Source organism: Pinus tabuliformis, chromosome 5_1, assembly GCF_031772625.1.
Source record: "Pinus tabuliformis cultivar Carrire ecotype Pingquan chromosome 5_1, CPIR1, whole genome shotgun sequence".
Lineage (NCBI taxonomy): Eukaryota > Viridiplantae > Streptophyta > Pinopsida > Pinales > Pinaceae > Pinus > Pinus tabuliformis.
The window spans coordinates 788,570,652-788,592,818 of record NC_142305.1 but is presented as its reverse complement, the minus strand read 5'-3'; the positions used below and the strand labels follow the sequence as shown (position 1 = coordinate 788,592,818).

The following is a 22,167-nucleotide window of genomic DNA, read 5'->3' as shown; positions in this document are numbered from 1 at the left end:
CAGCGGGATAGTAGACCCCGCGACCCTCACAGAGGGTACTAACATTATCATGATGGTGACACCCACCGTGCAACAAGTAGATTCCATTTGCCTACGTTTAATGGCTCATCAAACAGTTCGGCAAAGTCTTGGGTGGAGAAGCTGGACATTTATTTCCAGCTTAACCAGATGTCGGAGACAGGGGCCATCAAGGTGGCGACATTGCATTTGGATGGTGAGGCCCAGGATTGGTGGTTTCATGGGATGGTTACACTAGGACACTCCATGGTGACGACATATGCCGAGTTCACTAGGGGATTGATGGAGCGATTTGATCGGAGGGATCCATAGCAGCATTTTGTTGAGCTGACAAGGCTCAAACAGACAGGGAGCCCAGAGACCTACATTGCAAATTTCTTGAGGGTCTCAGTGATGGTGCCAGATCTATCCACGACACGGAGGATCTATATGTATGTTGAGGGGTTAGCAGAGCCACTTCGGGGTCTAGTCAGATCCGCTAGACCGACCACCCTTTAGGATGCTATCAGTAGGACTCGGGACCTACAGGATGTCTTACCCAGGACCAGGACACCTTACCCCCAGAGACAAACTTTCCAATCTAAGGAGAAGGATGTGAGGATTCCACCTCCAAAGGGGAATCCAGGATGAGTGCAGATTGACGATGTTGTCAAGAGGGAGCTGAAGAAGAAGCAGTTATGCTTCACATGTGAGGAGCCATGGGCACCAGGACATAGATGTGTTGCTGGCAAGGCACATTTCATTGAGGTTTTCTCTGAGAGTAGTGGAGAAGAGGATGACGAGGATGGCGTGGAGGCAGGAGATAGCCATGATGGACAGGGACCTTTGCCACCTCCACCGCCAGCAGCAGGTGGTGCATCTTTTTCACCCACCGAAGGGGCCCTTGCCGCATCGCGAGGAGTTCCCAAGTATCTGACGCTATGCGTACGAGGGACAGTACGTGGCCAGTGAGTGTCAATTTTGGTTGACAGTGGGGCGACCCACAACTTCATCGATGCACAGATGGTTGAGCGGAGAGGCATACAGACAGAGAGCTTCGATGGGTTTTCAGTCTTGGTCCCAAGAGATCAGACCATGACGTGTGCCCGATATGTTCCAGAGCTTTCAGTGACGATGGGCACCTACAAATTGACTGACCACTTTTTCATGGTCGATATTCCAGACACCAACATGACACTGGGTGTTCAATGGCTCATCACTCTAGGGAAGGTCACGACAGATTGGAAGACCCTAGAGATGGAGTGGGATGATGAGAAGATAGGGAAGCATGAGAAGATACGGGGACAGCATATGTATCCACCTCAAACTGTTTCGGCTCATCAGATGGAGGCAATGTTCCGGAAGGGAGACATAGAGTGGGCAGTAGAGCTGTGTGCATCAGAGGCAGGGACTACAGGGTAGACAGTGCACCCAGAGATACAGTCCATCCTTGACCGGTATGCCATAGTATTTGGGGAGATTCCGTCGGGTCAACCACCGAACCGGGGGTTTGAGCACACTATTGAGCTTGAGCAGGGCATATAGGCAGTGATTACTACCCCCTATAGGCATCCCAAGGCCTATTGGGATGAGATAGAGCGGGCCATTCAGGAGTTGCTGGCTCTTGGGCACATCCGACCGAGCACGAGTCCTTTTGCTTTTTCTGTGGTGTTGGTGAAGAAGAAGGACGGTACATTGAGGATGTGCATTGACTACAGGGCCCTGAACAAGAGGACACTGAAGAATAGGTACCCCATACCTAGGATCAATGAGTTGATTGATGAGTTGAGAGGAGCACGGTTCTTCTCAAAGATTGATTTGAGATCAGGGTACCATCAGATTCGCGTGAGGGAGCAGAACATTCCCAAGATTTCCTTCAAATGTCACTATGGGCACTTTGAGTTTTCGGTGATGCCCTTCAGGCTAACCAACGCCCCAGCTACATTCCAGTCTTGCATGAATCACATCTTCCGTAGTCACTTGAGGAAGTTTGTGTTGGTGTTCTTTGATGATATACTCATTTACAGCAGGACGTGGGTGGAACATCTCCAGCATATTGAGACATTATTACGCATCTTGGAGGAGCAGCAGTTCTATGCCAAGCTCTCTAAATGTGAGTTCGGGTTGACGGAGATGTTATACTTGGGACACATCATTGGAGTGGATGGAGTGAGGGTCCACGAGGAGAAGATTAGGGCCATCAGAGATTGGCCGAAGCCGAGAAACATGACGGAACTTTGAGGATTCATTGGCATTTGTACTTACTACCAGAAGTTCGTCAAAGGTTTCTCACAGCTCGTTGCACCCCTGACAGATTTGACGAGGAAGGGGGCATTCAATTGGTCGGATACAGCGCAGCGATACAGACTGGAGGGCTCGACTCTTAGTAGAGTACTCCAAGGACAGGTTTGCATGTGAGATTCTGGATGGGTAGGTGGCAGATGACAGGTTCAGGGTGATCGATGAGATCATCTATTACAGGGATCGGATCTTCTTGACTGAGGGGTCTCAACTCAAGAAGAAGATACTCCAGGCATCACATGATTCACCATTGGCAGGCCATCAAGGGTTTAACAAAACCTACAGGGCCATTAGAGAGAGGTTCTCCTGGAAGGGCCTCAAGGAGGACGTACTCCAGCATATCAGGGAGTGCGATGTTTGCCAGTGGAACAAGGGAGTGATGAGCCATCCTGCAGGTTTACTGCAGCCGCTACCCATTCTGGAGGGGAAATGGGAGAGCATTTCGATGGACTTCATCACAAGATTGCCCACGGTACAGGGCAAGGATTGTATCTTTGTCATCGTTGACCGACTGACAAAGTACGCGCATTTCTTTGCCATATCCGCACACTACACAGTAGCACAGGAGGCCGAGCTGTTCTTCAGGGAGATCTTCAGGGTACATGGTCTTCCTAATACCATCGTCAGTGACAAGGACAGCCGTTTCATGGGCGGGTTTTGGTAGGAGCTTTTCCGGTTGGTGGGGAAAGAGTTGACTCCGAGTACCAGTTATCACCCATAGACGGATGGGCAGACAGAGATAGTTAACAAGTGGCTGGAGGGCTACTTGCGTAACTATGTCAGTGGGCAGCAGCGAGCATGGCTGAAGTGGCTGCACCTGGGGGAGTATTGCTACAATACTTCACATCACATATCCATTGGTATGTCACCATTCTATGTCTTATATGGGTATCATCCTTTATCTTTTGTTGACGTAATGTTTGGTGACAGCAGGGCTCCTAGAGCCAAGATTTGGATCCAAGAGAGTCAGGATATCCTCCGAGCTCTCAAGGATAACATGGCTACAACGTACCAGCAGACGTTGTATGCCGACAGGGGTCGGGTAGAGAGGCAGTTCGAGGTGGGGGACATGGTCTACCTACGATTACAGCCATATCAACAGTCGTCACTGAAGCAGAAGAGGGCTGAAAAGCTCAAGCCCCGCTTTTATGGACCATACAGGGTGATACGCAGGATTGGACAAGTTGCATATGAGTTGGAGCTGCCCCAAGGCAGCAAGATTCATAACATTTTTCATGTATCATGCCTGAAAAAGGCATTGGGGCAGTAGGTAACAGTGACAGATGAGCTACCACCTATGGATGATGAGGGGCATTTGGTATTGCAGCCGGAGGCTATCATTGATACCAGGGAGAGGCAGCTGCGGAGCAGGACGGTCCGGGAATTCTTGGTGAGGTGGAAGAATTTGCCAAATGAGGATGCCACTTGGGAGAATGAGAAGATCTTACAGCATCCATCACTTCAGTTGCTTGAGGACAAGCAACATTTTGCCAGGGGAGATTGTAATATTCCTAACTAGCCCTAGCAAATTGGAATATTCGATTTTGCCAAATTTTGCCTTCTATAGTTATTTTGTAAATAAAAAAGTGAAAAAGGGGGACATAACTCACTTTTAGAATAAAAGTCACTTCCTAGTAGCACAACGTTGTGACTTAAAGGGAGAGCCAAGGGGGCCAAAAGGGGGATGCAGAAATGGAGCCCACGCAGACACATGGCACGTGGCAAAAGGGGAATCACGCAGGAGAAGGTGAGCATTGGGATTGAGAGAGGTAGAAGCTATAAAAGAGAGAGGAGACCCCTCATTTTGATCATGCAGTTATGTGCATTTGGAGCTACTCATTTCGACTTCTAAGCACGCTGGCTGTTTAGCTAGTCTGCAGCACTGTTTAGTGCATTGAGTGTCTCCGTTTGGAGATCTCACCCTTAGCCCGGGGGGACTTCGAGTGCCTGCTCGAGTAAGGTATTTCCATTGGCATTTCAGCAGTAGATACATCAGCAGTAGTGGCAGCATTTTGGAGGACTGCGCAGCACTAGGAGAGGGACGCAGTTCTGAAGGACTGTGCAGTACTGTGAGAGGGACGCAGTTCTGGTTTGGGAGTTTGCAGTGTGTGCTGTGCTGAGAGATAGATCAGTGGATCAGCCCTTGCAGTTGGAGAGTTTTGGCAGGAGTTTCAGGCATATTTCTGGAGGGTTGCATTCAGTGGTAGCGCAGAGCACTGAGAGACTGCGCAGAACCCCAAGGGGGTGATTTTCGGGGGTCGACCATTCCAGGAGAGCTTTTTGGGTTTCTGGAGTAGAGCCCGAATCCAGAATTTCAACTTTTTCCAAGGGGAGTAACCCCAAATCATCATTTGTTTTCTAGCAGCAGCAGTAGCAGCATCCACACAGAGAGGCCATTCTTGTCATTCTGAGAGTATTTCTCGAGGTGCCATCTGTCTAATCACCTCTTGTACTCATTTTATTGCTCAGTATAATAAAATGGCTTAGCATTTCTCGCTGCATTTTATCTGCTTATATTTTCGATTTACATTATTATATGATGTTGCACTGTTATTTTATCACTTCTGGGTTATTATATCACTTGCACATATTTGGTTGGAGTTTTTTTTTGGGGTTTGAGGAATATTCCAGGTTAGGGATATTACACCTGTCCTCCATAACCCTTGTTCTTCTCACTCTGCTTGAGCTTGCAGTAATCTCTGAAGGAGAGGGCTTCCTTAAAGTCTGCATCCATAACTGCCACTCTTTGAAATAGTCTCCCATCTGAGTGGGGTCATCCCCCCTTGCAGGTTCGATTTGTGCCACTGGCACAAAAGAACGCAGTGTAGCATGAGTTGGCCCACTGGCTAATGGGTGTTGCTGTTAATTTTAGGTATGTTCTATGCTTAGAGCAATTTATTTCAATTTTCACAGTTAGCTCAATATCTTTTCCAGATTAGCAATCACATCAACATTAAAATAAACTACAGATAGAACATAAACATAAATCACAGAAGACAAGAGGACACAAAATGTGGCACTAGCCAGGGACAAACCCTAATGTGGGGAAACCCTTAATCAATTCTTCTTATATGTTCTTCAATAGTTCAGCAGAGAGAGAGAGATAGTACGTTTACAACAGAAGTCAACACTTTGACTTATCTAGATAAGAGCATAGATCATCTCTAAGAAGATGATACATGAGATCAGTTGAAGACATGCTACTTCAATTGATTCTCCAAGGTGATTCCTTCACCTATCGTTGTGTTGCATTTCGTCATCATGCTACACCTCACTGTGCTGCACCATGTTGCACCCATCATCACTATGTTGCATCTCATCATGCTTCACTAATCGTGATTGTACCCATCACTGTACTGCATTATGTGCCATTGCTGCACCATGTTGCCATATTGACCTATGCGCTGGATGCATCTTGCTTGCTTGTTGTCCTTTGCATGCTTGTTGTTGCATGCTAGCTATCCCTTGCATGGTAACTGTAACATTGCATGCTTGGTGTGTTTGCTGCTAAGTACCATACAACTGTCCCAATGTTAGTTAGTTGTCCCTTGCATGCTGCTCTCCTTCGGAGACAGATGCTCTGGCTATTCCGGCAATTTCGGCTGTTCCCGACGGTTCTGGCAATTCCGGCTATTCCCGACAATTCTGGCTTCTGCCCTATGCATCAGCTTTCCTACCTGTTTTGGCATTTCCCGACAGTTCTGACAGTTTCGACAATTCTAAATATTCCTGGCAGTTTCGGTAGTTCCAGAAGTTCCTTCAATTCTGGCTATTCCCGACAGTTCTGGCAGTTCCAGCTTTTCCCGGCAGTTCCGGCTATTCTTGGAAGTTCTGGTAGTTCCGACTTTTCCCAGCAGTTCCAGCTATTCCCAGCAGTTCCGCCTATTCCCAACAGTTCCCGACAGTTCCGGCAATTCCGACTTCTGCCCTTTGGATTAGGGCAGCATTATCCCTTAGGATTTATCCTCCTACTAAAACCCAAAGACAAGTAGAGAGGAAGAGATCCCAAGTGTGTTGAAAATGACTTGAAGGCCACCTCTATTTATACTAAAACGTTGAGCACAAGTGGGGTTTATTTGCTTGTTGGCTGACCTTGACGAATTGTTCCATAACACAAATAAATTCATATCTCCATGAATACTTATCAGAATCAGATGATATTTAGATCAATCCTACACCTCTCGATGAGAGGGATCCAAGAAAAATATCGGCTTCCATTAATAAGATGACCCACATGGAGTTTGGCCCTAGTTGCCAATTTTAACACTTGCTCCGCTGGTGAGGGATGATCGAATGGCTAAGGGGCCCCAAAATTTTCCCCACACAGAAACCCTCTAGGAGTGGTCCTCTCCCTGTTTTGCAACTTGATCTCTTCCAGCATGTCTTTCTGACTCTTGGCTAAGTCATTCAAGGCCCTCAAGAGGCTGTTGAAAGCCATCTCTTCCCTGCTCTTGGGTTCCACCATGTCCTCCTCCTCTACCATTGCTTTCCCTCTGTCCTCCGTGTCTGGAGTAATCTCCAGCTCTCTTTCTCTACTCTGGTACCTCTGCCTTCGATAGGTGATGTTATGCTGGTCCCCTTATCTCATAGGAGACAATCCCCATAGCTGAGCCAAGAACTAGGCTCTGATACCACTGTAATGATCCTAAATAGGAATACAAGTGATATAAAGCAAATAATCTGTGCAACAAATTATAAAAACGAAATACACATTAAACATCCATAGAAAAGCTGCAAATATGGAACTGTTGAGCCATTTTATTACTTTTCTGAAGGCTAAATACAATGGATAACAAGATGGTGCACCTGGGCTTGTCTCAATGGACAAGCATGACCAAACCCAGGTGAGAAAATGGCTGAACTGAAGGTTGTCCAACTGCTGCACCAATCTGCACTGCGTTGCCCCAGAAAACTACCTTTCTACTGAAGTTCGAATGGCTGGAAGGTGCACTTCTACTGCCCAGAAAATTATGTGCTTTTAACCTCGGACTCCTTGGCCTAAACCCAAAAAAACCCATGAACGATTTTGGCTGGTTTAGATTTCTAATATTCGACACCCTTGGAGCTTAACTTTAGCTGCAACTACAAAACTCAACCTGTTGGAAATTGCCTGTAAATCCTCCTGAAAATGGTCCCAAAGTACTGGGCTGACCCCTGCTATCAAATCCCTAACTTCTCGGATGGGCTTCCGACCTATGGCACCTGCTCCCAAGGTCCACGAAAACTGTTGGAATGGCCTCTACGTTGTCCCCTAGCCCAGCAATTCGAACTGCTGGAATGCTAGCTCTGCTGGCTGTAAAACTCAGCAAGAATGTTGACCTATTGCTACTCTCTCAGCCCTCTAACTCTCCCGGAAAACACCTGATCTCTGATGGCTCCTAGCTCCCTTTGCGTATTCTCCAGCCGCCCAGAAATACGCATTCCCTGCTCCGCGCTGAATGATGGTGCTGTCTCATAGCCCTAGAACTCCTGAAAAACTTGTGGAACTGCCTTTCTAGGGCGGGCACGGATGGTCCCCCGAAGTAGAGGTTGAATCTCCCACTTGAGAGATTCGTGGCTAAACAGCCAGTTGACTCAGCTAAATAGGAGAGCGAACAGTCAAGTAGTTTGTTTGCAAGATGTAAGAATGAAACCCAAAATTACAGCTGCTCCCTCCTTATAACTTCTTGGGCCTCCCTTGCCTCATGTGGGCCCCTCCATCCACCTATTCAACTTTCTTTCCAAGCTATTCAAATGGGCCAATTCGATTTCTCATTGTTAGGATATTCCGACACATAGGAAATAGTTAAGTTCAACTTGGTCTAGTATAGAGTTAGGTATAGAGTTAGGTAAAGTGTGTTTCTTTACCGTTGTACATTTTGTAACTTACAATCCGACGGTCACGATATGTAGTGATCCGACGGTTCACTCTCTCCTCGGTATTACCGACACTTGATCCGTGGCTTGACACCCGATTGGTCCATGAGTTCTATTTAAAGCGCATGGAGGGTCATTGTTCGGGTAATCCGTGCATGAGAGAAGCTTATGTAAATTTTCATTCTTTGATTAATAAATTGCCTGTAGTACCCACGTTGGGACAGGCCGTGGACTGTTTCCCTCTTTGAGGGTTTTAACCACGTCAAAAATACTGGTGTATTGATCTGTGATCTGGTTGTGAGCGGTGTCCTTTTGGTATTCTTTCTGAGGAACTTACCCTGTAAATTCCTACATGGTATCAGAGCTATTTGAGGGCCGCGTCCATTGGTGATCCAAATCTGAAGCCGGTAGAACTGCATGCGGCTGTCGTTTCCTAGATCTGCTGTTTCTGACTGCTTTCGGGCCGAGAGGACTGCTCTGTTGCATTCGGAGCATCTGTTCCAGTGAGGAACCCCTTTCGTTTCACGCGAAAAGGTTTCCGGTAGCCCTAGCTGCGTCATTTTTCAGATCGGGAGGTATACAATGTTTTTTGCAGTTTACTATTATTTTCTCTCTGCTTATTTCGGTTTCGGTTTATTTAGCCCTTTTTTTTTAACTGGATCTATACCTTTCATTTCTGCGTATGCTCTTTGCCCTGCGACTCTGTGCGATCTGGGCAAATCAGAAACAGAAAGGAAGGATTTTTCTCATGCGTATGCTCTTTTCCCTGCACCTTAGTGTGATCTCGGAAAATCAGAAACATTGAGAAAAATATTTAGTTTTTCGGCTAAAGCTAACTTTGAGATTTTTTTTTTAAAATTTCTAGTTTTTTGGCTAAAGCTAACTTCGAGCCGCAAGGTTCGTTTTTCTTTGCATATTCGTGTTGGGTTTTGTGTTTTGTGTTTTGTAGGGAAAAAGAGCTTTCTCAAGGCAAGCACGCAAACCAAGGCCCCCCCCCCCCTCTCTCTCTCTCTCTCTCTCTCTCTCAAATTTTTTGTATAGATCAATTGGTTCAAAGCTATTTTTAGAGAGTAGAGGTCTTGGGTTCAAGTCTCCATTTTGTGGGGGCGGATTTTTTCATTCCCGCACATTCGCGCACTTTGCCGGCAACATCAACAATTTTTTTTCAAAAAGCCATAACTTCTTCATCCGGAAGCCTTTTTCAGAGTCGTTTTTTTTAAAACCGCCTATTTTTTCGAGATCTATCCATTGGAACACTTACTTTCAGCATCTTCAGCTTCAGTTTTTTTTAAAAATGGAAAGTCCATGCCAAGTCATTCTTGACAGCATTAACTACTTCCAATGGGTAGCCTACATGGAAGATTTACTTAGAAGTAAAGGTCTCTTCAGAATAGCCACAGACCAAGAGAAGAAACCAAAAGATGAAGACAAGGCTGCAAAATGGGAAAATAGACAAGATCAAGCACGTGGTTTGATAGGGATGTCTATTTCTCCTGATCTTAGATTCCACATTGCAGAACTTGAGACTCCTCATGAAGCATTAGAAAAACTCGCTAAAGTTTTTGGAATTAAAAATGAAATTAGAGCCCATCAACTTGAAAATGAGTTGCTTACTTTGGATCCTAATAATTTTTCTTGCATTGAAAATTTCTTGTCCAAATTCAAGACCCTTAGATATCTCTTGGAAGGTGTTAAAGTTAAGAAAGAAGATGGTAACCTTATTTATTCCATCCTTACTAAGTTGGGACCAGCCTACTCTGTATTTGTTTCCACTTTCCATTCTACAAGGGAAGCTTTCATTTGTCAAGGAAAAGACTACAAGGCCCCTTCCTTTGACTCCTTTTGTGATTCCTTAATAAGAGAACAAGAAAAACTCTTACACCTTGGTCTTCTTAATCTTGGAAACTCTTCCACGAAAGCGTTAGCCGCCCAGCAGCAACCAAATTCAAAGAATCCTAAGAAGTCATATCCTCAAAAGAATGGTCCTAAACCAACTCAGCCTCAAAATGAAAGATCATTTCAGCAAAATGATAAGACCAATAAAAACAAATGGAAGAAGACTGATAGACATTGTAACTTTTGTAATCGAGATGGCCACTTAGAATCTAAATGCTTTAAGAAGATGGAAGCCTTGGAAGCCGCAATGAAGAAACATAACATCCATGTGGAGCCTACTTCAACTTCAACTTCCGGAATGGCACTTTCTGCATGTCGTTGTCAATCATCTCAGTCTGGTTATGCATTAAATGTATCTTCTTCTTCTTCTCATTCTCATGAGTGGCTCATTGATTCTGGAGCCTCTTATCACATGGCCAAAAACCAAGCCATGTTTTCTTCTTTAAATGATTGTAACACCAAAAATATATATGTTGGTGATGATAGATCTCTTAATGTTGTAGGGACTGGAACTGTTCATCTAGACAATGGTCAGTTTAATGATGTATTATGTGTTCCAACCTTATCCTGCAACCTTCTATCTGTCTATCAGATAACTCATTCAGGTGAAGGTAAAATTGTTGAATTTTCACCTCATGATGTTGTAATCAAGGATCTAAAAGATCCTAAACAGATTCTAGCTACTGGTCTTGCTGATGATTCCACAAGGTTGTATAAGTTTCACAACTTTGGGTCATCAAATCTTCCCTCAGTATTTGTTGCTCATAATGATGAAGTGAGCAAACTTTGGCATGAGCGATTTGGTCACTTAAACTATCGCTCCCTTCAGCATCTATGTAAAGAAAATATGGTGACAGGTCTTCCTATGGTATCTTGCAGAGATGGTGTTTGTTCCGGATGTGTACTCGGAAAACATCATCGGGACAGTTTTGACAAACGTGCCTCTTGGCACGCCTCAGCCCCTTTACAGCTTGTGCACAGTGATTTATGTGGTCCTCTTCCTATTGCTTAATTCTCTGGCTGCAAGTACTTCTTAACTTTCATTGATGATTTCTCCAGACGCACTTGGGTATACTTCTTAAAACTCAAGAGCGAAGTATTTAACACATTTTTGGCCTTCAAAGCCTTTGTTGAAAAACAATCTGGACATCAAATTCTTAAGCTAAGAACTGATAATGGTGGAGAATATGTTAAAAACACATTCATCAACTTTTGCACCGAAAATGGAATTCAAATGCAACATACTGTTCCATACACTCCACAACAAAATGGTGTAGCTGAAAGGAAAAATCGCACCTTAAAGGAAATGGCTAATTGTATGCTGCAATCTAAAGGACTCAGTCTTAGTTTTTGGGCCGAAGCAATTAATTGTGCAAATTATATAATCAATCGCACTCCTACTAAGGTTCTAGAGAATATCACTCCAGAAGAAGCTTGGAGTTCCATTAAACCAGATGTAAGTCACTTTCGTGTGTTTGGAAGTGAAGCATGGGCCCATATTCCAGATGAAAAGCATAAAGCTTTAGAACCTAAGAGTGAGAAATGTACTTTTGTTGGATATTCTGAAGATGTAAAAGGTTATAGACTTATTCCATTTAAGTCCAAAAATGTTATCATTAGAAGAGATGTAAAATTTGATGAAAATAAATCGGCCTGCGAGCCTAGTCCGGCGGATGTGCCACCTCTTCCTATCTCTTCTACTTTTGAAAACATTTCTTCTTCAGATGATGAAAGCGAGGATGATAATCCTCCCCCACCTTCTCAGGATCCTCAACTTCCAAGATGGGTCCGTGCTACTCGGGATGCAGCAGGTGATCTTGCCAGTGATCCTACAGATCAGCGACGTACACATTCTCAGTTTGAAAGAGCCTCTTCTTTACTGGCTCAAGCTCCAGTAAATCATGATCCTGACACTTTTGCAGAAGCTTCAGGCCATCCACATTGGGAAGCAGCTATGAATGAAGAATATCATTCATTGATGACAAATGATACATGGGATCTTGTTCCTCTACCAAAGGGACGCAAACTTGTTAGATGTAAATGGGTTTACAGAACCAAGTATGGACCAGATGGGAAAGTTGATAAACATAAAGCTCGTCTCGTTGCTAAGGGCTTTTCACAGGTTGAAGGCATTGACTACACTGAAACCTTCTCCCCTGTTGCCAAAATGAACTCTATCCGCCTTGTTCTTTCCCTTGCTGCCTCTTTAAAATGGGAAGTCCATCAGATGGATGTTAAATCTGCCTTCTTGCATGGGGACTTGCAGGAAGAAATCTATATGGAACAACCCATTGGCTTCATACAAACAGACTCCAGCCTTGTTTGTCGACTTAAGAAATCCCTTTATGGCCTCAAGCAAGCTCCTCGGGCTTGGTATGCCAAAATAGATAGCTTTCTTTTAGAATCTGGCTTTTCTAGGTGTCATTCTGACAATACTGTCTACACCAAGAAAGTGGGCAACTCTCTTATCATCCTTGTTCTTTATGTTGATGATCTTATTCTTACTGGTAGTGATCCCAACCTTATAAACCATGTGAAGTCCAGCCTTAAAAAGAAATTTGAAATGACAGAGTTAGGACACTTACACTATTTTCTCGGTCTTCAAGTCTTGCAATCCAAGGAGGGTATTTTCCTTTCCCAGTCCAAGTATGCTTGTGATATTCTTCGTCATTTTCACATGGAAGACTGTAAGCCAGCCCCTTCTCCCTTTCAGTCTGGAGTCAAACTTTCAGTCTCTTGTACTTCTCCTGAAGTTGATGCTACCTTATACCGTCAAATTGTAGGAAAACTCTTGTATTTAACCCATACTCGTCCTGATCTTTCCTTTGCTGTTGGCCTTGTTGCTCGTTTTATGCAAAACCCCCGTGAAAGTCATTGGAAAGCAGCGAAAAGAATACTTCGTTATGTTCGAGGTACAGTACAGTTTGGGATTCATTACAGTGCCAAAGCAGCTCCTCTGTTAGTTGGTTTCACTGATTCTGATTGGGCTGGTGACCCTGATGATCGGAAGTCTACTGCCGGTTATGTCTTCACTCTTGGTTCAGGACCTATTACATGGGCTTGTAAGAAACAGGCTGCCATTTCTCTTTCGTCAGCAGAAGCAGAGTATCGTGGTGCCGTGGAAGCTAGTAAGGAAGCCTTGTGGCTTCGTCAGATCCTATCAGAGTTTGGCTTTGAGCAGCAGCATCCAACCACACTTTGGTGTGATAATCAAAGTGCCATTCAGCTATGCAAAGATCCAGTCCAGCATCAGCGCAGCAAAAACATTGAACTACACATGCACTTCATCAGAAAGCTCATTCATGACCATGTTCTTGAAGTGCAATATTGTTCAACAGATGATCAGGTTGCAGACATCTTCACAAAGGCTCTCACAGAGGCGAAGTTCACTAAACTTCGATATATGCTTGGAGTTCAGGAAGTTGTCACTAAGGGGGGATAGGCTCTAGTGCCTCCTTCCTTCTCCTATTGTGTCATATTTGTAAATCCTTCAATCCTATCCCAAGTTGTTCTTAAGGGGGGATGTTAGGATATTCCGACACATAGGAAATAGTTAAGTTCAACTTGGTCTAGTATAGAGTTAGGTAAAGTGTGTTTCTTTACCGTTGTACATTTTGTAACTTACAATCCGACGGTCACGATATGTAGTGATCCGACGGTTCACTCTCTCCTCGGTATTACCGACACTTGATCCGTGGCTTGACACCCGATTGGTCCATGAGTTCTATTTAAAGCGCATGGAGGGTCATTGTTCGGGTAATCCGTGCATGAGAGAAGCTTATGTAAATTTTCATTCTTTGATTAATAAATTGCCTGTAGTACCCACGTTGGGACAGGCCGTGGACTGTTTCCCTCTTTGAGGGTTTTAACCACGTCAAAAATACTGGTGTATTGATCTGTGATCTGGTTGTGAGCGGTGTCCTTTTGGTATTCTTTCTGAGGAACTTACCCTGTAAATTCCTACACTCATGTGAGTGGCCCCCACATTCCACTAGCAACCAAATAAAGTCGAATTGCCTCCTAAGTCCCTAAGTCGAAAATGATGGGTTCTCTTCCTTAGCCAAAATTGTGCAAAATTGTGTAGCAGTGCCCGGTTACAAATGTGTTTGAGAAGGGACATGACACTGTGGCTTGCTACATCAACAATGGCTCACACCCTGAAGCTTTCATAAGCTGAGGCTCTTGAAAGTATAGTGAATTTTCTCGTATTACATTATTGTAGCTCGCAAATTCTCTGTGGATCAATTACAGTATGGATACTTCGTTCGCTCAAGTTCACATTGGCTCGTACAGGTTCATAGTGGTCTGATATTTGTGTAGCTCGCTCTAAGTTTCTGTGGTATGCTTATATCGCACTGTGGCTCATAACATCTCTATGATAATTACAGTGGCTTGCACACATTATTTTTCTGAGCATAAATCTATTTATGGCTTGCATCTATGGCATGTTGACTTACTTCTGTGACCCACATTTGTTATTCTATAGCTCACAATTATCATTGTATGATAAAGCACTCTCTAGGTATCGGTAACAATGACAGGGATAAGGACCTAGATCTATAATAGTGATACACAATAGTAATACATTGGACATGGATACCAACATATCTATATGACTGTGATAATACATGTGGTATGGAAATATGACATTGATCTATAGTGATCTATGCAATGATGACTTGGATTTATATGGCAATGAACTAGATGATATATGACAGTAATCTAGGCAGTAATCTGGTATATGACAGTGACCCTAATCTTACAGTGACTCTAATATAGCAGTAATCTCATGGCAGTGACTTTGACACATGATAGGGATCTACATGTATGGCTGTTAGCAGTATCCTTGATGGTAGGATATGGAAGTCACCCTTGCTATGATGATCTATGATGAAAGTGAGACCTCTGATGACAACGAGACATATGATGACAATAACCATGCTCTTATGATAACGGTAACCTTGCTATATTGATGACACTTGACTGTGATGATGTTTCTTGATAGTGATAAGTCAGAGATGTGATTTTCAGAGGTCAGATTGTTCAATTCCCAAACAAAGTTGTGAACCGACTTTGGTTGGCTCTAGGAGGCCTGTTATGTTTGTTGTATCTCATTTTTATTGTACTTTGTATCTCAGCTGAACAATTGATGAATATGTAATAGGAGAAGTATCTGGTTGGGTTTTTCCCCTTGTGGGGTTTTGCCTTGGTCTCTGACCTAAAACCTGGTGTCTCTATTGTGTATGTTTTTGTTTTGTTGTTCCTTACTGTTCCGTTGTGTTGTTGATGTTATTGTTCTTTTTACATAATTTCTAAGGATGTTATAATGTTATGGGGTGAATACAATTTGTAAAGGATGAAAAGTTTGTAAATGAAATTATCTAAAACAAAGAACAATCTAGCCCTAAAAATTAACATTAGGGGGGTGGCAGAAGGTTCAAAGAAATAAAGAAAAGAAAGAGAAGTTAAGTGACTATTATAACACTTAATTTCTCTTTTGTTTTTATTTTTATTTTTATTTTCGTTTTAGAGACGAGAGGTTGTTAATCTGCTCTCACGATACTACAGTCTTGCTCATATTAAATGCTTCTAGCATTTGTAAAATGTAATTTTGTTCCTTTCTAAGTTGCAATGAAATTGCATTTTTTTTCAAGGAAAAATGCAAGTGATAGGAAAAGCATGCACACTTGCCTTCTAAATATATTCCCTCCAAATAAGGAAACTATAAGGAGAATAAAAAGAAAGATAATATAATTTATATATAAGATATTTAAATTTACTTTTTTGCATCTTAAAATTATGAATTCTCATCAACCTCTCCAATACCTTAAAAATGATCATGATGAGCCAAAACAGTATCATTCACAAGTGTCTTATGAGGACTCACAAGCAACAACTTTGCAATACTAACACTGACATTGAATGCTATATGATTGAAGCAATTTTTATCGACCACTAAATAAGTGATATTTATCCTCTTTAAGCCATGAAGTATACCAAAGTAGTAGCAAAACGAATAATTGAGAGACCAAGCAAATGCATATGGAAAACTAGATCAATTCCCTTGTTTATTATATGATTAAATCACATGCCACCTTTGGTATAATGGCATAGGCCTTGTAGATCTAGCAATAAATTATTGGATATCCATTTTCCAAATCTCATTTTTTGGAAACAAACAAATCATAAGAATAACAAATTATTTCAAAATAACCTTGGAGGACTTTATTATTAGTTTCCCAGAGTATTTTCAACGGATAGGGATCTAATGGCTACACTTCATAAGTTTCTTGATAAAAAGTTCACAAAGCTAACAAATTTTCAAAATGCAGATATTATTGTAAAAATGATAACCTAAATCTGTACCTGGAAGGAAAGATGCATCTTGACGCTTTTGTGCCCATGCAAAGCTGCAAGAAACATGCCCACAAAAAAATTTCAATTCCAAGTTACAAATTCATACAAGTTAAAAGTTGTTCATAACATCTCAAATTGACAAATCCTTTACTTATATGTTGGAATTTCACAAGAAAGTTACCTTACTAAAATCAAATATGTAATCCTGATTCTGATTCAACACACAATAGTATATTTCATGTCTTTTGGTTTTGAGAAATCATTGTTTAGTTAAATTGCACCGTGAAACAAATTGCAAATGTTTCAAGGTAAAATGGAAATCCTTTCAATTAAAAATGGCATGTTTGGATCAAAGTAATTCCAATTCTACTAGATATACAAACTCCCAACATAATTCATCAAAAAGTATAAAATTACCTTTTTTTGCTAGTATTTGACATTTTCTCCTCATTCAAAGAAGATGATTACCAATAATTCTCATCCTATGTAGCATGGTACTAGTCATTTTTTCGAGTATCACCTTGGTTATAATACATAGGAGAAGTGATGAATATTGATGAAGATTCATGTGATTACATGCTTTTCACATGATAGAAAGATGCTTACATCTATTGAGGAATGTTTTACTATGGAGATTACATATTTGGAGGCACTATTGCATGTGGCAATAATTCACCTTTTGGGTTGTTTTTCTACATATTTTCATGCATATTATTCCTTTGGAGTGTTGGAAATTGTAACTAGGTTCGGTCTAAATAATGACCTTTTGTAAACATGGCATTGCATATTTTGTATAAAGACAGAAAAAGAAAGCAAAATAACTATTTTATTTTATTCAAAGCATGGGTTTCATGCTCAAGTCTAAGTCAAAAACATGTTCATTTAAGCAACATGTCCCCAAGTAGAGCCAGATGTTGATCACTCTGTGTCAACTACCCTATAGCAATATACAGTTTTTTGAAAGCAGCTCATCGTGTTCAAGCAGTCAAGCAACCAAAGATCATCATCACCTTTCAACAGTTTTGTCAAAGTTGTGAATCCAAATTCTACAGTCCTGTGGGCCATCATTGTAAAAATGAATCTAGTATGACTATGAAGCCATGTAAAAAATCTAGGTAAGCCTTTGATTCTTAGCAAAGAGTTTCACTCAAGGCAGTTTTTTACCTTCCACCAACTAATCACGTTTTTCAACCCAAATAATTGGCAGAGTTTTTCTCCCACACATACCCCAAAGCTAGAGTGGGGTTCGATGGTAAGTTCTCAGGTGTAGTCTTAGTGTTATCGAGTCTATATATTTTTATCATACTAGATTATTTGTCAAGGGTTGCATAATTTAGTTGTGTCTAGAGGTCATGTGTTAATTATAAATTTCCCCTTCTGTATGGGATGTTCATGTAATATTTGGTGTAAAAAGTGTTATCTAGGAATATTTTAGGTGGATGATTAATAATAATTAGACATCTGTCATCATTGCCTAAATATTTTTTAGACCCAGTTTGAGGGTGAAAATAAGTGGTTAATCCCCTCTAGAAGCTTTTAATTTATTTTATGGCAAAAAATTAGCTAGAAAAACAAACTTTTGGAGGAGATTACATTCCCGAGGAAGGTTTAATTTGAAGGACTCATTTTCGAGGAAAAAAAATCCCACAAAAAATTCCTTCGACTAAAAAAAATAATTTCTCAAAGAGAATCGATTTTCTGGGTCCAAGTGGTTAAATTGAATGAGAAAATTTTGTGGAAAGAAATTGGAAAATATTTTTGAGAACCTCTATCAAAGGAAAAAAATGATTTTTTAAGAAAAATCAAACCTTTGGACCATGGTGGTTAAGTTAAGGAGCATTTTTCAAGGAAAAAACATTGGAAAAAATATTTTTTGGACTGGGATCAAAGCTTTCATCAACAAATTCAAATTTCTTCTTCCAGATCAAGGGACAGGATTTGATTTTGACATGGATCAAGCATCAACATGCTGTTATTCTCTGGAATCAAGTCAAATGTGTGCACTTCTTTGGACCTAGCCATTTTCCACTTGGAGGGGGATCTAGATCTCTCTATTTTCCTATATAAGGAAGATGAAGAATCCTCATTGAAACATCTTTGGATAGTGTAATTGTCTCTGGAAGCTCTATAATATTTTTCTGATCAATAGAATCGAAGTCTTTGGGGGAAAAGCTATGTGTGTATGTCTTCAGCCTGTCATGATAAATTTATTTTGGTTTTGAGCTTAATGTTCTACTGAATTTTTAATATTGTTATTTCTGCATGCCTTTGGGATTTATTAGTGTATAGTTACCTTGCACTATTATTTGGGTTGAGTAAGCATTGTTGATTGGGCAGATCTAGTGGATTTTAGCTGAATCACTAGACTTCCCTTTCCCTGTGTGAATCAATCCCATCTGGATCTAACAAATCTTTCAAGTGTTTGTAGAAATATTTTCTATGAATCAGATCTCGGGTACTTGGGGAAGTTTTAGCTAAACCAACCAACTATTTGAGGCATGATGGCTAAGAACCCATAGTGGGACATCTCAAGGGCTCATCATAAGAACATCTGTGAAGGGGGTTTCTTGTCTTTTACTCTACCAAGATCACCTATTTATAAAATTTAGCTCATCTATTCTAATGTACTTTGAATTGATAGATATGCTATAAGATATTTTGTCAGTGTAAATTTGTGAATAACATTCTTGTACCTATGTTGCAGGAAATGTTGGTCCTGAGGGCATGTCTGGGCAGAAATGAAACGAAAATGCACTTGGTATGGCCTAGAAACGCGTTTCAAGCCATACTGGCAGATTTCACGTGGGGGAAATGTGACCCAGTACAACCTGAAATGCTTTTCCAGGTCGTATGACTGCATTTTGACCTTTAAGTTGTGTTTTTTCCGCTTTTTTGTTTTTTGTTTTTATTATTTCATTGGGCGAATAAAATATCTTTTGGATGCTTCTAGATGGCTCTCGCAAGTTATAAAAAGACTCTTGCCTCATTCCCTCATCACATGAATTGAGAAAGTCGTTTCACTTGGAGACAAACGATTTTAGCAAGGAGAAAAGAGGAAGAGAGCAATGGTTTCATCTAGGAGGTTTTCAACAATGAACAAAGGAGATTTCAATAGCAAGAGAAAGAGATTTCACAAGAAGATTTGGAGTGTGGAGTTTCCGGCTACGACATTCTTGGTTTTTAGCTCAGCTACAACCATATTTTTCTTGTCTTTTCTGGTGTTTTGGGGTAGCTTCAACTACAAAAAATTAATGTGTAAGAAGCATTCATTTTCTTAGTTTTTTGCCACTATTCCTTCTATTTTTCGAGGGTTTATGCTTCCAAATATATGAAAAATATTTTTTCTTTACAAATTTGATTTAAAATAATTTTTTTTTGCAGCAATGGCTTCCAACCAAGGTGCAAGTTCAAGCCCCAAGTCCAACCCAAGGGCTGAATATTATCCTCTTTGGAGGTATGTTTAGAAGCTTCAAAAATGTGGAGGTGGTGGCTCATGGGAATGGCGATGTAATCTTTGCAGTAATTCGTACAAGGGCTCCTACCCAAGAATGAATACACATCTTTTGCATGGAGGATAGGAGATTGCAGGTTGCACAAAAACAATAGACCCATTGGTGAGGAGGGCATATCAAAGAGAGCAAGATGAGGCGAATGGAATTAAAAGAAGGCATAAAGAGCTTAGTCAAGCTACACCAAACATTGAGCCAAGGATTGTAGTTGGAGCAAGGAAGAGGAAAGCCACTCAACAACATGAACAACTACCATCCAAAAATACTAGAGGGGCATCCGCATCAGTTCATGATCGCATAATTGCTAAATTGGTGAATGTGCAAGTGAGAGAAGAAACTAGTTCCAAAGTGGCTAGGTGAATTTATGCATGTGGTATCCATTCAATGTTGTTCGCTCTCCTTACTGACAAAATATGATAAATGAAATTAATAAAGCTCCTCAAGGGTACAAGGGGCCCAACTATGAGAATGCCAGAACTCAACTTCTCAAAAATGAAAAGGAGCTTGTGGAGGACATCTTATTACCAATTCATTCTTCCTGGAGTAGCTTTGGGGTTACCATAGTCTCAGAAGGATGGACAGATACGAGGTGCAAACCATTGATAAATATCATTTCCACTTCACCCAAAGGAGCAATGTTTTTAAAGGCAAAAGACTGCTTAGGAGAGGTAAAAGATGCACAATTCATTGCTGATGTTATTATAAAATCTATTGAACAAATAGGACCTAACAGGGTGGTGCAAGTTATCACGGATAATGCACCAGTTTGCAAAGTTGCGGGTTTAATTACTGAGGGGAAGTATGACCACATCTTTTGGACACCCTGCATTGTTCATAATCTGAATATGATCTTAGAGGAGATCAACAATAAAGTTCCATGGATAAAGTAAATCACAGGGGAAGCAAGGGAGATTGTTAAATTCATCACCAACCACCACCAATCTCAAGCAATATTTCGAGAGTACTCCAAATTGGAGTTGTTAAAAGTTGTTGAGACAAGATATGCCTCAAACTTCCTAATGTTGCGTCGCCTTGTTGAAGTTAAGCAAGCATCAATTTCTATGGTGGGAGGTCAATTTTGGGCTGAGTGGAGACAAGCAGATTCAGAGCTGGGATATATGATGCGTAGATTGTGCCTTGATGAGGACTGGTGGAGCAAGATAGATTTCTTGCTAAAGTTCACAACCCCTACATTTGAGCTTCTTCTGAATTCTGACATTGACCAACCTTTCTTAGGAGAGGTATATGATGGCATGGATTCCATGGTTGAGAAAACTATGGAAATCATTTCACAAGAGTCTCCACAACTTTTGTTTGTTGATGACCATTTTGCTGATTTAGTCAAGAAAATCATTGTTGATAGGTGGAACAATTTCAACACTCCATTGCACACTTTAGCACATGCCTTGAACCCCAAATTTTATGATGAGAAGCTTATTGTTCAAGCAATGGGAAGAGGAAGACACCCCATAAATATAGAGAGGTGGCTAATGGGGTGAAAAAATCCCTTATGCCAATGTTTTCGTCTCATCTACACAGGGAGGTGAAGGAAGAATTTGTTAGTTTTGCTACAGGATTAGATGATTATTTACATATATCAGCTTTGAAGGAGAGAAGCACCATGTATCCAGTTAGGTGGTGGATTTGTCATGGAGAAAATGGTGTACATTTGCAAAACCTTTCCATTCACGTTCTTTCACAAGTGGCAAGCTCTTCATCAGCAGAAAGGAATTGGAGCACCTATGGTTTTATTCATTATGTGAAGCACAGCAGGTTGGGCTCACAAAAGACAGAGGATCTTGTTTATGTGCACTCCAACCTTCGCCTTGCATTTCATAGGGGTCCAGAATATAGCAGTGGTCCTTCTAAAGAATGGGATGTGGATCCAGAAAGTCCTGATTTGGAGCTCCGTCTTGCTTCTCTGAATATTGAGGACCAGGAGCCTAGAAGTGGAATTGGCCAATCATCTTCTTCAACACCACCATCCACTGTTGAGCATGCTTCTGCTTCTATTTTTTATGAGGATTAGTCTTTTGTCTTTATAGTACTTGCAGCCTCATAGTCTTTATTGTACTTGCAGCCTCATATATATAATAAAGACTAATTTTGAGATTTGGATATATAATAAAGGTTGATTTTGGATATTCCGATATTGCTATTTTCATTATGTGATCATTCATGAGTAAATGTGATGTAAATTTAGAGACTTATAGTTTATGCATTGACATTGGACAATTTAATCATAATGTTT

General features: G+C 41.3%; 1 protein-coding gene across 6 annotated transcripts in view; it reads right to left on the bottom strand.

Annotated features, from left to right (window-relative positions):
- Positions 1–22,167, bottom strand: part of LOC149167294 (protein ZINC INDUCED FACILITATOR-LIKE 1-like) — a 365,578-nt gene that overhangs the window by 65,729 nt on the left and 277,682 nt on the right. For all 6 annotated transcript variants that reach the window (XM_089432943.1, XM_089432940.1, XM_089432944.1 and 3 more), the window contains one exon: positions 16,417–16,460. In XM_089432943.1, the coding sequence (XP_089289069.1) occupies positions 16,417–16,460 (44 nt within the window). The remainder of the gene's footprint in view (positions 1–16,416; positions 16,461–22,167) is intronic.